Genomic DNA, 18,571 nt, shown 5'->3' on the forward strand with positions numbered 1-18,571 from the left:
AGGACAATCCATTTGCAGTTTCAATGTTTACTCAGGTATCTTAGAAAGTATCTAAACAATTACACAACAGGAAAGGAGGCTGCCTTGCTGTTCCAGCTTACTACCAGTTGGTTTTTAATGCCAGATGGTTTTTAATGCTGGACTAAAAGACAGAACTCCAGGAGTACAAAAAAGATAGATAATGACCCTGACATACACTGCATGAATATGAAGAGAAGTGAAATTTTAGCAGTTAAAAATAAATACTAAACCCAAACATACATACATATATATATTGGAACTTAGCACCATTCCTTCCTTACCTACAGATCGACTGTTCAGGACTGCTACTCTCACATCTTTCTGCTGCTAGTGCTTTTAGAAAACAAAAAATTAAGGTTCACACATTTTTGGTATCAGGGCAGCAAGAAGGAGACTTCTGCCTTACGGCAGAAGACACGTTATTTTACAACACAGCCCAGATCCCATGATGGTTACACAGCAACATAGCTTCCTTCTCAGTGCAAATGTCCAGCAATCACCTAGAAATACAAGATATTTTCAAGCCTGTCCTTTTAGAGAAGCCAAAGCATTTGCCTTCATGGAGAAACAGCATAGGAGAAAAGAGAAACTGAAAATTAAGTTGGATTTGCTCCTATCTTCAAGATGAAACTTCTACCATACAAGTGCCTCCATGTGTTTATAATGCTGTAAGTACAGCATCCAGCATGCTATTGTGGGGGATTTACACCCCATGTTATAACATATAACAGTATTTCCCCAAACATTTTATGGGACCAGGCAGACATTCCATAGACGAAGCTTCACACTGTACAGGATGTAGGAAAGGAACCACCCAGCAAAATAAAGCCTTCTGGAAACATTCATCCCAACAGCTCCCACTGGACACAGACAAAGGAAATACCACAAATAATGTTTTTTAATTAAAAAATGTTTTATAAAGCATATATTGGCACATGCTAGGAGGAACAGATAAAAGTTATTTTAAGAGAAAATAGCTTAGAAGAGGAATACAGTCACTTCTCAAGTCTTACTGAAAGAGATTATGGTAGTTGCCTTTGATTATTTGCTTGCATGCTGTGGAAATCTCACCTGTGAAGGACAACAAGTAGAGAGACAAACACCACCACTGCTGCTGGTGTAACCACTGCAGACAGGAAGACAGACAATGGTGTGCAACGACTAAAAGGATTCAAAAGGTAAGATGAACCAGCAACGTACTAGACTACAGTCACCACCAGCACATATCTTATTGCATAACTAAGAGAATATCTCAAGTCTTCCTACACCACAGACTTTAAATCAATGAAGCAATTCATGAGAACTTAGTGTGGAAGCCTGACTAAAAAAATAAACTACCTCAAAAGCAGTTTGGAAAATATCTGCACTATGCTGGAAACTGCAGAACTAGGAGGAGTTGAAGAAAGAAGTCCAGAAAGTTGAAACATGACAGAGTAGGCAATATAAATTCTCAAAAGGATTAGAAAAAACAAACATAAATGCACAGGGAGACATTGAGGGCACGACTCCTTTTGGATGCAACACACTTCAGTTGGCCAACTCCCCTTGAAACTGGTTGCAAACCCAAATTTGTAGTCACTTCAGTGAAGGTCAAAGCTGTGTTCAACACTCTGAGTTTCCCCACATTTTCAGTCACAACCCAGACATGCCTATCATCAATAGCTGGCACCAGCTCAGCAGTTCAAATGCAGCAGTGTTCACACTCAATCCAGCTATTTTCAGTAGCACTGTCTTCTCCAGAGGGAACCAATTACCACGTGCCTGGCCTCCCCTGCAACCATCATCTTCACACCAGTCCTTGACTTTTGATTACACAGCAGCCTGTAATAGCCATCCTCTTCCAAATAGTTCTTTGCTATTCTGAGCTTACTAAATAGCTGCATGTCAAATACTCACAGCCTAAATTAGTAGTATTGCATAGCCACTGCCTTTCGACACCGACTTCCACATGTGTTAAGCTCTGGAATTTCAAGAGAGCTCTGATTATCTTGGAATACCTCACTTCTCACACTGCCTCCAGGACTTCACTTTCTACTGACAGTTACATTTATAGAGGAAGAAAATAAAGAAAGGAAAAGAAAAAGCAGACACATGGAATGCCCATACCATGCTGCGAGTTCTTCAGGGGAAGGAAGTGACCATGGCCACAAATTGCAAATCAGGAAACTGGGAAAGATTTGGACATTGGGAAAAGTTTCTCTACTAGACCATCATGGAATGGGTTGCCTAGAAAAAGCATTTGCTGCCCAAAATCTGTTTCTGTACTCAGTCCCTCTGTTCCACACACCCTTAACAGTGACTGCTTTCATACTGAGCTTCTTGAGAAGCACAAAGCCTTTGTGGTAACAACAGCATTGCCTGTGTCATTATTGCATATTCAATATTGTACGTTCAATGTTAAGTGCCCCTTCACTGATCTGGAATTTCTTCAACAAGCTCCAGCGCAGGTACAACACCCCTCTTGTGCAACAAACACACAATAAAGAGGTGTTTGAAATAGAGGGTGAAATACCAGAAAGTACATTGAATGATTTAACTGACATGAAGCAGGAAAAAGGGTAGGGAAGAGAAAAAAAAAAATTAAAAAACCAAACCCCAAAACCCAAAACCAAACCAAACCCACAACCCCCTCCACGTGACAATAAGCCCTCTGTCATAATGCATCATGCCTGGTCCCTAGGGCAGGCTATAGACAAACAAGGGATTGTGCAGATGATCAAATACCAAGGCCCTAACACAAGTTCTGTAAGGAGAGGCTGAAGGAATGAGGCTTGTTCAGCAGAAGACAGAGCTCTGGGGGGGAGAACAAAACAGCAGCCCTCCAGCACCTGCAGGAAAATAAGCCAGAACACAGAGCCTCTCATCCTGAAGTGTCAACACAGCAGCTCAATGGATGAGAGGCAGTAAGCATAAACTGAAATGAAAGAGGTTTCAACTGGTTGTAAAGTCTGTTCACCATGGAGAGTGAAGCATTGGAAAGCTTTTGCAGTTTCCATTCTTGGAGGTTTTCAAAACCTGACCGTATAAAGATCTGGTCTCACCTAATAGCTGAAGCTGCTTTGACCAGGAGATTGGACCAGAAACCTCCTTACATTCCCTCTATCTGGTATTAACCTATAATTTTGCAAATCTTTCTCTGTTCTTAAATAACGCTGAAACATATTTAAAGATACTGTCCAGTTCCTTCTGGCTTAAGGTATGGGGCACATTAAGACTAATAAATGCAGGTATATTCTCCTCTAGATTTAATTTGGACATGTAATACAAGATAAAAACAGTTTCTTTCCCCACTTTTTACGTTACACATGTGTGCACACAGATCTGAGAGCACACTTAGTAAGAGAGCTCTTTTTACTCCTAAATCGGCAATGATAATGACTAAATAGACCCAAAAATATATGAATATATGTATCAGGTGAGAACAAGTGAAAAGGATTGTGTTTTAAACAGCTGATTAAGTCTAGAGATGGAGATTCTGGTCCAGAAATACACTGCCTTAATTTGCTACATAAGCAAATCAGGAAGGGGTTGACTGACTGGTCATTCCGAATCAGCCTTAATTTATTTCTCAGAATCAACATGAACCAGATGACAAAGTATTATTAAGCTTTTCTGAGTTCTAAAACAACAATCTAAGAAGGTAGCAGAGAAAAGTCAAGCATCAATCACAACAATTCTGACTATCTCCCAAGCTCAATTCCAAATGCAACCCTGCTTTGCTAGAACAAATCTGTTCTCATCTTCAAGCTGATCTGGCATTGATAGTTACTCCATGCGAACCTAAGACGTATAAAGACTAGTTCCTTTCAAAGAAATAATGTACTATGTGCACTTAATCTTTTAGATGTTTACACCACAGGAAGCACTTAGAAAACCACAACAACTCGGAATGGGTTTCCTAAAAGGGTAGATTTGGAACCTAAAATCATCAGATATCCATATACAGAATTTTTGTTGAGAGCATCCACTACAAGATTATGGGGGAAATTCACAGGAAAGGAATATGCCTCTATTCAGTCACCTCTGAAGCATGCTTAAAAGAAACCTTTCAAACAGATACATTTTTTCCCTATTAAGTTCATATAAAGAAGTTTAACACCTTGAAGTGAGATTCAGTCTCCTTCCAAATTTGTCCTTCTAAAATCGTGGTTAGTCAGACATTCTTAGTCATTCCAACCTCTATAGAGATATTAAATTATTTTCTGAACCCAAATAAATCCTTAGACTCTCGTCATTACGTCAAACCAGAGTTAAACATTCACTACAGTATCTTCCTCATCACTTTTAAAAGCCCAAAACAAATAAAACACTTTGTCATTCATTTAGGATCATTTTACCAAATGTTTATAGAAAAACTAAATTATTTCTCCATCTGCTTAACTCATTTATGTTTTAATTGGGCTTGAGGGGTGCTTTTTCCACACACCACCATTAGTTTGTGGAGCTCAGTACCATGGGAAGATGGTAACAGAAGTTTATAAATAGGTTTGAAAGCTGTCAGAAAAGTTTAAGTCAGAAGAACTTGGCAGACACTATCACATGAAAAGACAACACATCTATCTCAGGCAATCAAAGGTCATGCATTGCAGTAAGATAGGGAAGTGGGATGGGAGAAACAACAGCACATGTTAACCCCACTGACAGTCTTCTAAGACACCACTTGGACCTCTGGTCTGCTGCTTTCTTTAAAATACATGAAATTAACAGCAGTAGGTGTAAAGTTCTAACTACATAATCTTTTCTCCCCAACTAGCAGAAGTCCTTTAAATAAAAATGAGCCCTTTGGTAAATAGCTGAAGTCATAAAGCCTGGTTACCTACAAAAGTTCAGATTTGTCTAGATTTTTCTTCTCTCTGCAATAACACAAGCATGGTACTCAAACCCTCACATCCCTGTGTAGCATCCCCCACTCTCCCCAGGTTCTTTGGGTACCCGCATCATCCCAAGGGAATTAAAACCCCACCAAAGCCCAGCTGTGAGGGTAAAGGCACTTGAAAAGCCCTTGTGAGTAAGAATGTCAGCAGGCAAAAATAGAAACTTGTCACAAGATGGGACTTGATCAGATTATGAAAATAGCTACTGACAGCAGGGGGAGGCTGCACACGAACAGCACCGTTCCTCCAAAGTAAGTTACTCTGAAACCAAACGACTTCATAGAAGGGGGTTTTAGCGTAGTGTTTCCTAAAGCTCACCCAGGGCACAGCAGCTGACTGCAAAGGAGAGAAGAACCCTGGGCTTTTTGGATTATTCGAGGAGTTTGTTTGGGGGCTGGGTTTGCTTGGGATGCCGTATTTGTTTGTTTGAGGTTGTTTCGGGGTGGTTTTTCCCCCAATAACCTTTACCCAAGCGGGCGCAGGCTCCGGCGGGCGCAGCAGCGGACACGTGCTGCCCTCCCGCGGCCCCGGCAGCCGCCGCACGCTCCGTGCCGCCGGGCCCTGCCCGGCGCGGCGCAGCCGGATGGATCGCAGCCTCTCAGCCTGCCTGGCAGGGACCTGCAGTAACACTTCCTCAAGAGCTGAAGGGAGAGGGAAAAGAAGGCCTCTGCGTTTTCACACCGTATCAGTTTACTGGTCCGATCCACCCCGCGAACGAGTGTTCCAGCGTGTCTGAACGCAAGCCAGAGGGGCAGGAGCGGCTCATCCACCGGCTCAGCAGAAACTTCTCCAGCACAGCTACTCCAGAACTCATTTCCCAGGCCCTACCCTACCATCTCAGGCAGTCTTTACAAAGACTAAAGCATTTAACAACACCACCCCCCCAAAAATACCCCAACAAGAACAGAAAAAAACCCCAAACAACCACAACAGCATCAGAGAAGGAAGAAAAAAACCCCTTCAATTCCGCAGGGAAATAATCACAGCATCCCATGGAGCTTTCACTTCTCCAAGCATGACACAAAGGGCCTTAAAAATTGTTTACAGAAACAGAGAAGCGTAAAACAAGAAAAAGGGAACTGTCCAGGCAAGAAGAGGTACAGAGATAGTGTAGCAGACAGTTCCAGGTACATCGGCTGGAGCTCTTGGGGAGCAAGATCGAGAGGAAATACCTCACATCTGCTCAATGCTTCCACACAAGGGTTAGCAGCCCAGGGGGGTGACAACACAAGCAGCAAAGCTGGCCACGAGTACACTGCCTTGCAAGTTTTATCCATCTCCTCCAGGCAAACAATAGCAAAACTCTAAATTAATCATGCAGATAGAATCATGGAATCACAGGGGTTGGAAGGGACCTCAAGAGACCATCGGGTCCAACCCCCCTGCCAAAGCAGGCTCAAGTGTTTTTATAAACGGGTCCTTGCAAAAAGAAACCATTATGAGACCACTCAACATCATGAACCAGGGACAAGGATAAGGAATTACCCCATAAACAGCTTCCTGCCAAGGCACAAACCAATACACGACTGCTGAGCAAATTTTACCAGTGCAGCGTTACGCCAAAACCAGCAATAAATACACAGCATCCAAGAGGGGCATTTTAAACCTTTTGTCGACACTGTTAAGTCTTAAATAAAGTCAAAGTAGCCCTAACTGCCTCAAATTACATTGAAGTCTGTAGAAAAAATTGGGATCTCAGTTCTTTTTTATGCCACAATTACAAAGTTTGCCAGAAATGAGTAAACTTCCCAATACCAAGTTTTTTGTTCTTCACCTCCTAGTTCCTCTCATTCTAAACTGCTGTTTCCTGACACCACGTACTTACAGTTAATCACAAGAAGGAAGCCCACATTGGCATCGAGGCCTTATCAGAAAAGCAGCAAATCACTAGATAACAGCAGATTTCTCTAGTCTTTCCTCCATCCATCCATCGAAGCAGAAAGTGTTATTTGCCTAGGAGAGTACTTCATAAAGAGTACTTAGCCTGAGTTTATGAGCTATTTTTAATTCTTCTTAAAAAAAGTTTTAGTAACAACATCAAGAAACTTGAAGCATTTAAAGGTCAGAAGACACCAGCAGCCCTTACATGTAACGCCACGGTCTCTGTTCACAGCTGCATTAACTAGTTCTCAAATAATGCAATATGCTGTAATTACAGAAACTGACTGTGGAAAATTCAATGCAAACAGAATTAATACATTAGTGTTATGCAGTAGTGAAGCTGTCAGATTTTTGTAATGCAAATAAGGCCTATTCTTCAATGTGCAAACTTAGCTTTCAAAAGTTCTGAAATATTCCAACTACATCTGAAACATCCTTAAATATGAGGAAAAAATAGAAAATTCAATTAGAATTAACACATTTTTTCACTAGAATACAATTTACATTGTATTAACTCAGGCTTCTGCTTCTAATGAAGTCCTGGACCCAAACACAAATGCTCTGAACTCAACTATATAGAAATTAATGTTATAATGAATCGGATTTAAAAAGAATAAAAGCCTTTCCAAGGCTCAGATAAGGGGCTTCAAAACAGAGATTACAGCCACAGAGCTAACAGCAGAAAGCAGCATTACTAATTTCCTAGTGTTATAGTGGAGAACTGCCTATCTCTATTTGGAAGAGCCCGATAGAATTGTGTGGGGCAAGTCTCAAAAGGCAGAAAAGTCTTAGCAACTAAATTCATGGTAATTAGATTTCTAATTATACCTAAACCATTAGTGATCACTACAGTTAAAACTGCCTGAACTGTTCCATTATTCCCTCCTTTTAGAAAGCTCAGTTTTTCACCCTTTGAGCAGAAATTCTAGAAGATTGCTCTGTGCCTGAACATGTTAGTTTGGGGTTTTTTTTAAGTTTAAACAGAAAAGAGAGTTCTGTGCTTGAGTCCAGAGAGTAAAAATCAAACTTTTCCATTATAAAAACAACCCTACCTTTAAAAAGAAAAAGGTGCCTGTGGTAGCAAATACTGCCAGAAAGCGTGAAGAGGTATGGTGCCTTTGATGTGGTGAATCTGAAGGCTGAAAAACTTCAAACAAGCATTCAGGTTGTGCACTTACTTCTTAAGGCACTTCCACTGATGCACCTTGGACAACTACCAGCAGCAACTCACACAAACCCCGTAATACCCTAATCACAGTACCTATGTCGAGTCACCAGCACTGCCCATGCAGACCATCACCAGTTTTGTCAGTATCAATACAGTAATTTGAAATACTGACCTGTTTGTATGGAGAACCAGCAAGTTCTCTCTGCCCCAAGCAAGCAACTTCAGCGTGTTGCTGCTCTCCTCAACCACACAGACACACAATGCATAGTTACAGCAGAACAAGCCTCGTGTGGCCAGCTGGACATTAGATCAAGAACCTTGAGACCTTTCTTCTATTCATAGCTTTGCCCTTGAGCTGCTGTGTGTCACAGAATAATTTCACTTTCCTGAGCCTCAGCATCCTCTGCCTCCCTGAGTCAGGTCTATTTAAGTTATCACCCTTCATCCTAAGAAATGTGTCTCAGTAGATTTTTTTTGATTAGGGGCAAAATCACAGCTGAAAAGAAACACTTGTATGGTACTGAAGCTATTCTGAGATGGATTTATTTCTGGCAAAGTTAAAAAGGTACAACTGAACTTAGAAATTAGTAACTTTTTCAACACTGAGTTAGAGTAAGCCTTCATACAAAAGGAAGCCATTGGCTACTTACCTGTTGGGAAACCCCAACTTCTATTGATTTCTTTGCCACCTCTTTCACTACTTCTGTTAAAGCACACATGCATCTGTGCTTAAATGTTTTGATCAAAGATGCTCCACACAAGGTAAGTGCTGACTATAGCTAGAACTAAACTTTTCTGTAGCTACACTTGTGTTAACTCTTTGTTCCAGGAGCACATTTACTGCAGTGTTGCAGCTCAGATGAATCTCATGTTTAATCACTGTCCCTAACAGAAATCCACAGCTGCAAAAAAATTACATGCTGTAACAGGGGCTGAGTTAAAGTAGGAGGGATCCTAGTGTCATCCAAAAAAAGTTAAATACAAGCAACATAGATGTTTAAAAGCTCTTAAAACCAGAAATAGCTAGTTTTAACATGCTCTTGATTCTTCTTTTTTTGGAACACAGCAAGAACTGTTAAATTCTGACCCTCAGAGAGATATATATCTTGGATTGCCTAGGAGTTTGGTTATTTAAAATACCAAGAACTGTTTAAGAAACATCCTGTAGCTTTTGTATCTGACTAGACCTCTGGCACTATCCTCACATGCTATCGTTTCCTCAAGAACGCAGTGCGTACAGAAGCAATATAATCATGTGGTGCCATGAAGGAGTAACCACTTGAAATCAGCTCTCTCAGGTTCAAACATCTATTCAGTATATGCACACACAGTACAAATTACTTTTTCCTTGATGCCTGGGTGCACAATGACATTCTTTCTGAAGCACTGGAGAGATACATAATTCATACAGAGCCTCATGACCCAATTGTACTTGTCCTTGCAAGTCACACCCAGGCTTGGCTGTTTTATTGCCTTGGTCTCACACTGTGATGTTAAGCCAGACTGCAATGAGAAAAAATGAGGTGTTATAGTGACGAGAACACTGAAAAGGTTGGCAGAATCTAACGATCTAGGAAAAAATCTCCTCTGCAAAACATCCTTAACTGTGACAGGCACAGTCAGAATCGGTACTAAGGCTGCAGTCAGAAGATCATAGCAGCACCAGCTGTAAAACTCAAGTCACATATTACCTCCTTTGTGCCAGAAGTTATTGCCCCAACAATGTCAGCAGGACTGATATGAAGCAGAATTGAAATGGGTGTGAAAGGTGCTCAAAGGCAGCCTGCCCATATTAAAGCTGATGGAGAAGGTCCACGTGATGTAGTCTATCAAACAAAGGAAAACGTGGAGTTTCCATTAAGACAGATAGTATCTTAAGGCACAGCAGCTCTTGCTGCAATGGGTACAGGTCAGAGGTGCACGTTTTGTGCGCCAAGGGGACGCACAGTGACAAGATGGAGGGGAGGCAGAGAACCACTCGCTAACACAGATGAGACAGTCCTCACAGGGAGGTATTGTTTCCAGCTGAACTCATTGCTGAGGGGTTCACAGTCAGCTGAGATGAATAAGTCCTTTCACCTCTGAAAGCACTCAGCTGCAGAGCAATCGCTAAGAGAGGTAAAGTGCTTTCACTGCATTGTACCTTCCAGAATATGGAAAGCTGCTGACTTTGACCTCTGAAAAACTGTACTGGAGGACATGAGTGATGAACACTATCCCAATCTGCTTATCAAAAGTCACAGGAACATATCCTTCCCCTGCCAGGGTAAGGGCAGAGAGAAAATGCAAAATAGCGAAGCAAGTGAAATACTAAGTCACCTTAATGTCAACCGGGAGAAACAAATGAACCCACACTCCCTTCTGAACCAGGCAGGTTCCTCAGCTGCACCCATCTGCTAGCCACACAAATGGAGAGAGGGGGAAATTTAAAGGCTTGAATGGATACTCAAACAACAGCAAGACTGCTGTTGTCAAAAGCAGCAGAAGCACCTTGCTATTTTAGGATGTAAAACCAAGGCCCAGCTGTGCGTAGGGGGATGGACCATTGCTTTTCTTTCTTGCTAAAAAGTCAGCATTAGCTCAGAACTAAAACAGAAACCAAGGGCTGAAAGAGCTAAAATAAAGACAGAATAAAGATGAGAACAAGTAAAGCATCACAGACACTTCCTTGATCCACAAAGTGCTTAGAGTGCTATGCTCCTAGTGCCCTTCACTAAACCTGCCCCTGTAGGTTCCCAAAGCCTGAACAGCATTCAGAAAGTTTTCCTCCTCTGGAGAAATCCCAAGGACAAGGCAACATTATGCTTGCTCCCTCCCTCAGCAGCTCTGTCATGCATCACTTCTCGTTGCCACAGCAGAGTTTTGTCGAGCTGTTAACGTTAAAGCAGTACTAGAAATTCCTGGAGAGACAGCAGGGTCCCTAGAACTGTGTGGTTGTACAGTGACATTGGGTATTTCACTAAATATGCAGTAACAGGTCAGAAAAAGAAGAAGCACTTTCATCCCCTTATTTCTTTAGCCTACCTCCTGAAGTGCTGCTTTCTAAAGACAGGGAGGCAGTTGTGATATTTTTAAATGATTTTTTTTAAACTCTTTCATAAACCTTAAAAAGTCCCATTCCTATTTGCCGAGTAGAATGTCTCTTCTGTCCTGGTGGCAGACAGGCAGCTGCCTCTGGTGGAAAGGGCAGACAGCTTGTGGGGTTGCAAACAGAGCAAGAGGCATCAGGAACGTACACATCTGTCTCCAGCCAAGCAAAACGCAACTGGCACAGCTACAGCTGTGGAAGATACGATCACAAGTGAATGTCCCGAGTTGCAGGAGTTTAAGTTGAGTCATGCTCCTTAATCTGGCAGGTTGAGAGGAAGCACCAAGTAAATGGAACAACAGCAACGATTTCTGGGCATTAAATCCATTTTTCTCTGCTCTGTACAAATAAGAGAGTCACCCACCACAGCCAGTGCACTAAAGTTTTCAGTTTCAAGCTGAACACAAGTGGAACAAGCTAATTTACCAGACAACTGCTGGTTTAACTCCTATTTTTACAGCTTTGTTTTTAACAGCCAGTGCTGCCTTGATAACATTACTTCCTATTTGGAACAGCTATTTCAAAATGATCCTTAAATCCCTAAAGCAAAGAGATTCCTTAAATCTGTAGCTAGATCCGTGTTGTGAGAACTTTCTAAACATTTGCTCTCCATTTTGGTGCCATAAGTACAGCACTAACACAGACCACAGAACAGCTGAGGAGATGAAACAAACCTTGAAGTTACTGGCAAACATCAGTGAATTCCCAATGATCCATCTCAGTGCTGTCCCCAGTCTCTTCTTGTAAAGCAAAAAAGCAAGTGTTTCAGGAAACTTACACTGCTGCATAATCCAAAGCAAGTTTTTGTTTTAAAAAAAGCCAATGCCCTAAGGTTAAAGTCTCTCAGGTTTTTAAGTTTCAGGAGCACCAGCAATAAGGGACACAAACACACCCCTAAGGCTAAGGGCATAGATACACAGCAATTGAAACTGTCACCATCACCACTCACTTGCCACCCCGCACCAGGACATGAGGGCCTTGCCATTCCACAGTAACAAAGGGCATGTTCCCCCACCCACCCAGTTGTAAATTCAGCCAGCTTAGCTCAAACCATTTCCATCAGAGCTTTACGCTCCAGATACCAAGTTGAGCTGGCCCCAGAGGTGTTATTTCTTATAGGAGCACTCCTGCTTTTCCTTCTTCTGGCAAAGACAAGCAGGACAGTAACTCCCAGAGGTGAGGGCTTGAACACAAAACTACTACATGCCTCTCTCCACAAAGGGAACAAGTTTGTCTCTGTGGCCCTGTTGCTTACACACTGAGTGGATGTCTTCTCATTTGTGCTTCATTAAACAACAGATGAAGAAGTCAGATGTCACTGGATGTAAGTCCCACTCCCTTAACGCAGAACAAACGACACCCCAGTAACTCCAGACACACCAGCTGTACCCTCACTACAAACCATCACACACACCGTGAGGCTTTAGCCACATGAGAAAGAGCTTTCACTTTCCAAACCCTTGTAAAAAGATGGGTTTCTCCAGCACATTTTTAGTGCCTAATACAAGAACTGACAAAAGCACCATTTCACTTCGAGAGAAATCAGTATTTATATTAAAGATAAAGGTCTGATTGCTTTTGATTAATTTAGCCTTTTTTGCTGCGAGACTGGTTTCCATGGAAATGCAAGCAGACTAAAACCTGCAACCAGAAGTGAGTCAGTTTTGCCTGTTTATGTCTTCTCAGTTCCCATGGAAACAAGCATTAAAAAAAAAAAAAAAAGAGAATGAAAAGGATAAGGGTCCTGAAATACCTTCAGAAAATATCTTCCCAGAGCTTTATCTTTTTTGGCTGCCTTTCCAGAATTAGAGTTTAAAATAACACAGAGCAACAGATGACAGAGCAGTGACTTGGTTTCTTTATGGAGACATTGACAGAACATACCTGGAGATGTTTCAAAAGCCACATTCAAACTGACAAGCTCAAAATCTACAGCTACAAATTGTATTAACTTAGGTTCTGGCAAGAGTTCCTATAGTAGAGTATGTATTTCTTTAAATTAATTCAATGCTAATGTAGACAGAAATACAATAGAGAACAGGAAAACAGCATCATAGTGTCCTTGTCCCAAGTATATTTCAATATTTTGAGAGATAAAAAAAGAAAAAAGCTGCCTTGGGGAAATATGTCCAATATTTCCATAGCCAGGACATTTTTTTAATGGAATCATTCCTTCCTTACAACACATTTGTTTTTAAGTTGCAAAATCAGCTACACTCATACCAGGTTAAGTAACCAACATCAGTATTAAATTTTAAAACAACTATATTCTGCCCTTCAGTTATGGGCCAAAATGCATTCCCCCAAGCTGATAAAGCAGATCTAAAAGGCACTGTCAGCAAGACTCCAACTCCCACTCCTCAAAGTAAACAGGGCACCTTCCTGTGTGCTGTCTTCTTCACACACTAACATCTTCCTCCTCAGAGTAAAATGCACCAGGGATGGTAAGAAGGGGTAGGACAGGGAGTTGTTAGGAAAAAGCCTGCAGTGCATGTCTCAGACCTTCAAAACCTGCTCCTATCTCCACCATGACTATGTAAGAACTCCCTGACAACTCAGTGTCCAGAAAACATGATGAACAGTTACAATTATCTGCTACTGCAAGATCCTTCCAGAGAGTACAGGACAGTTAGATCCGATACCAAACTTCTTATTTCCCTGTTTGTCTCCCACATCACCTTATCAGTTGTACGTGCTTAGTGCATCTCCATGCAACTCAACACTCCTAATCAGAGGGCTGAGGCATCTGGCATTATTGTCTGTCTGGGAGGAACGTGCAGGGATGGTGCATATCTCTTACCACTGCTGTCAGAGACTGAAGCTGCATGACAGAAATCAGGAAGGAAAGAAAGAAAAAAAGGAAAGCTTGCTCCTGTCCTAAACACTGCTCATACACTCCAAACCAACACCAAAACTCAGAGGCCCTCCTGCATTCACAGTGTTACACACCACCTTTTTTTTTCTTTGCACTTTGATACTGCTCTGAGAACTAAGAATGTATTGCCCAAGGCTTGGGGAAGAGAACCCAGCCACCACGCTCTCTAAAAGGATGAGAGATGGGGAGCAGAGGTTTGTCTTGAATGGAAGAAGCAGTTGAACCTAATTCAACCTTAATTAGTTCACATTGGCTGAATTCAATCTATTCTTGTCAAAGGAAGGATATGCCTTAAAGAATTAATTCTTTCCTATTCTCCTTTGTATTTTGGGAAGGTATGGAGTCACACAGTAAGGAGAACAAGAGCTCACTAAGGCATCACTCAAGGGGGATAGATTTAAACTTAAATGCAGAAGGTAGGGGAAACACTGATGTGTCTCAGTCTGTTCAGTTTAGTCTTCTTTCTTGGAGGTGTCAGAAGCACAAATAAACAAAGTACTTGATTTATTTACCTTAGGAGCTAAATATCTAAACACAAAGTTACGACTCAAATTCATCCCTGTCAATGACTTACACAGGCATTTTCTAAAACACTAAGCAAAGGAGCCACCTAAGCAGCAAGTAAACAGATCAAGTGTTTTTCACCATGGCAAATTTGTGTCCCGTAGTAAATACAGGTGTCAAGTTTACTAAAACCAGTGGCTGAAGAGATTGTGAGGGTGTGGGATATCAGGATCAGCTAAGTTTCATGCCTCCTCTAGCACAAAGAAAGGAACAGAGGAAAGATGAATGTGACTACTGAAGCTAGGGAGTCGCTGTTACACAGGATAAAGACACTGGTCACAAGAAAAGGTAAAATAATTTAGTAAGAAGAAAACATACAGATAAAATGAGTCATCTTAAGATTATTAAGCACCCCAGAATTAACATACCTAACTCAGTTTTGCCTTTGAGGACATCAGTGTTAGCAGAGCAATTCTAAGGAAACTTACAGGGTCACGCACTGCAGTTCAGGAAATAAACCCACAAACAGCCATCAAGCACTGCTGGTCCTGTGCACTGCCCTAAGCAAGGCTCCCCTTCAGAAACCAGAAAGCATAATTGCACCATTATACACTGTATCATATTACACATGCTCAAGGAAGCCTAATCACCGTTAAATGAGCAACCTCCATTCTGTCATTTGTTAACTTCCAAACGCATATTTATAGAAGCTCAGTATTAACTCTTCCTATCAAGTTTCCCAGCAAGGGCTTGTAAATCTTTGTCTTTGAAATCTGCAGGAAGTTCCTGGTGTGTGAGGTTACACCATCTACAGCTTGTAGATACATACAAACCTCTGAAGGTCCACCAAAAACTGGTACCACCTTAACTGCTTTCAAAAGGAATCACATAAAATTTTGCCCTCTTGCACTAGTATTTCAAAGAGCTTCATCTGATATGTAAGACACAGTCCATAAAGGTGTCTAGAAGAAGAGGAACAATGATAGAACCTATATCAATTGTGACAACTGATAAAGATCAGGGAGCTAAATCTTCAGACTCCCACTGCTGCTTTGTCTGTGTTGAAAAGCTTAACACAAGCACTGCAGCTTCCAAGAATAAATAAACAAAGAACACTTTTTTTTTACATGCAAGGCTAGAAAACACAGGAGACACACACCTAGCAAAAAGTCTGTGACATCACTCCATGGTGCTGCTGTCAGAACGCCATGGGTACCCAAAAGCAGACAGAAATGACTCCAACTAGGCTGTGAGTTAAAAGTCACCTTTCCAGGTAAAAGCATTCCATTTACAGAAAAACACAGTGTTTGCATGTGGATTTGCAACACTGCATCACAAGGCACAGTTGCCACTCCCCAGGGACTGAGACTGAGTAAAATACAAACAGCACAGAAAGCTAAAGGCACAGAATCCAAAGCAGCAAAACCCAAAGAAATTTAGAACCCACCCCAACACCCTGGCATATGGCACATCAACACAAAGCTTCTCCTCCAAGGTTCACATACAAGTTGTGGCCCGAAGGGGGGTTTTTTTTTGCAGGCCTTGGGAGGTCCCAACACAGTTTCTGGTGGAATGAAGGAAGTGAAGGATGGCAGGTGGCATAATTTCGTAACAGATCATCATGTTTTAGCAGATACAGCAAAACTGCACAATCTGCACTTCTTTTCATGCAGGGAGGATTTTCTATGCCTCATCAAGAAAAGTGCTTGTTTTCAGAAGGTCACAATCAAGATTTTTGACTCTCTGAAGCACAAACCTTAAGAAACAATCCCTGCTCAGAAAGACACCAGGCATCTCCTTCTATGAATTCAGTCTTCCAATACCCGGTCTCGTACAAGACGCCCTAGCAGCCCTCCTGGCACAATCACTGCACCAATGCAAGTATCAAACCCAAGCCATCATCCGTCATCGAGCAGGTAAGGCCAGAGCATGGGGAGGCAGCAAAACACGGAGTTTAACAAGCAGTGCAGCAGAAGCCTCCAGCAGCACGCACAGAGACGCGACCCAGCGAAGGTGGAATTTGACCGATGGCTTTTTTGTCGGGCAGAAAAACAATCCTTCTGGATCAGCGTTTCTCAGCCGCTGCTCCAGGGAGCAACGGTCGGCTGTGAGACATCTGAAACAGCCCGTGGAACAGCTGCAAAGAAGGCTGGCTCGTCCCTTGGGCAGGAGTAGGGGGGAGAGGAGGGAATTGCTTTCTTGATTTTATATTTTCAATAGGTAATTCTCACAGTGAAAGCAAGAAAGCAAACAGCACGAGCAAAAATGAGAGCAGTAACTGAGCAATCAAACCTCAGCCCAATTTGTATCTCGTTGTAACTAAAACCTCCTGTGGCATCACTGCACAGCACAACAATCCTCAGATTGTGTTCAGTGAGGTCAGATGGCTCTTCGGACTTAAAAAGGTTGAGAGACATCCTTTTAGATGACAGATAGTTGGCAGATAACAACATGGAATATAAATGGAAGATGAGGACTTCTGAAGGGCAAAATGATGAGATAACCAGCACATATGATTACAGAAAGACATCAAAATCTACTGGATAAGACAACTTTGTCCTAGATGCTTTAAAACGTACAGAAAGATTCAAGGAACAAAAGCCTCAGCACACAAACTATTTATTCTGACAATTAGGAATCACAAACTACCACAGGATATTCTAAGAACTGAACTCTTTAATACTAGATTTATAGACCGTGAACCTGCTTTTGTATCCAGTAATAAAAGCAAAGCCATAAAGAGCATTAGGTAATCACAAATTCAACCCCTTAAGTATACTAAAAGCTCCAGCATTTGATTGGGCTTAATCACATCCCTCTAATACTACTAAATCAGAACCACTTCAGTACTACTGCAACTACTCAACAGACATTTTGGGGAGCCCAGAAACAGTCAGACGGTGCTCGTACTTACTTGAATCCTCCCATCTGAGAAGGTGCAACTTCCAAGCAGAATAGTACAGAAATCCCAGGACCAGAAAGAGGCAGAGGGCTAGCAGCAGGTTCCGCATAAACACCAACAGTCCCATCTTCACATTAAATCTGCTCTTCTACATGACCTGAGAGAGAAGAACTGAGGTTGGAGCTGCGTTTGCCAAGAGTCATCCCTCCCAAAGCACACAGCACCGTACCCACGGTAACACCCAGGTCCAAACGCGCGCTCTCCACAAGGTAAAACACACCAGTTACCCAAACCACGCCAGGGAACTCACAACCCCCACCCTAAGCAGCTGCCCTTCTGTTTTTTTGGAGGGGGTGTTTCGTCACAAGGGTAAATGCCATTCCAGAGAGGCGGGACGGAACTGCAACGCTACGGCAGGGCACCAGCCCAGCTCCCCTCTGCTCTCCCTCACACCCCAGCCCACTTCACATAATCCGTCCCAGGGCGGCTGCCGACGAGGCCCGCGGGCACCGCTTGTCCTCCCGAGCAGGGGAGAGCCCCGGCGGGCCAGAAAGCAAACCCACAGCGCCCCGGGGCTCCCCGGGAGGGGTCCCACGGCCAGCCGGGCCCGCGGCACCCCGCCGGCCGGCCGAGCGCGGCGCGGGTCTCTGCGGGAGCCCCGGCGAAGGGACGCGCTGCCCCGAAGGCGGGGACGGCTCCGGGGAAGCAAGGGCCGCCCGGCCCGAGCAAGACGGCAGCTCGCCCCCGGCTGACAGCTCCCGACAGCCGACCGGGATCTGAATTCGAACCCGCGGCCGGGCTACGGACCGGGGACCCCGCCGCCTGACCCCACCTCTCCCGGCTTCCCTCCCCTCTCCTCGGCTCGCCCCGCCGGACCCCGCTCGCCGGAACGGCGGCGGTCGCTGGGGTCGGGTCGGGCCGAGCCCGTCCCCTCCGCCCGTCCTTACCCGGCCGCCGCTGGCCCTGGGCGCTCGGCCGCCGGCTGCGGTCCCCGGCCGCGGGGCTGCGGGCGCCGCCATGCCGGGCGCGGCACAGCGGGACCGGCCGCCGCTGCGCTGAGGGGCACCGAGACCACCAATGGGGGACGGGGGCGGGGCGCCACGCCGCCAACCCGCCCGCATAGCGGCCGCCGTCGGCCAATGGGGCGGCGCGGGGGGCCGCGCCCGCAGCCTATCGCGGGAGGCGCCCGCAGCCAATGGCGGGCGGGCGGCAGGGGGTCGCCGCCGGAGGGGCGCTGCGGCAGGGCGGCGGCGCGCAT

General features: G+C 43.7%; 1 protein-coding gene across 3 annotated transcripts in view; it reads right to left on the reverse strand.

The window, feature by feature from the left end:
- The window catches only part of ST3GAL3 (ST3 beta-galactoside alpha-2,3-sialyltransferase 3), a 177,319-nt gene extending 158,968 nt beyond the window's left edge, over positions 1-18,351 (reverse strand). For all 3 annotated transcript variants that reach the window (XM_084266160.1, XM_084266159.1, XM_084266158.1), the window contains exons 1-2: positions 18,261-18,351; positions 17,326-17,470 (exon numbers count right to left, since the gene is read on the reverse strand). In XM_084266160.1, the coding sequence (XP_084122286.1) occupies positions 17,326-17,440 (115 nt within the window). In that variant the 5' untranslated portion in view covers positions 17,441-17,470; positions 18,261-18,351. The remainder of the gene's footprint in view (positions 1-17,325; positions 17,471-18,260) is intronic.
- Between the last annotated feature and the right edge of the window lie 220 nt (positions 18,352-18,571).

Source organism: Gallinula chloropus, assembly GCF_964237585.1.
Source record: "Gallinula chloropus genome assembly, chromosome: 6".
Classification (NCBI taxonomy): Eukaryota; Metazoa; Chordata; class Aves; order Gruiformes; family Rallidae; genus Gallinula; species Gallinula chloropus.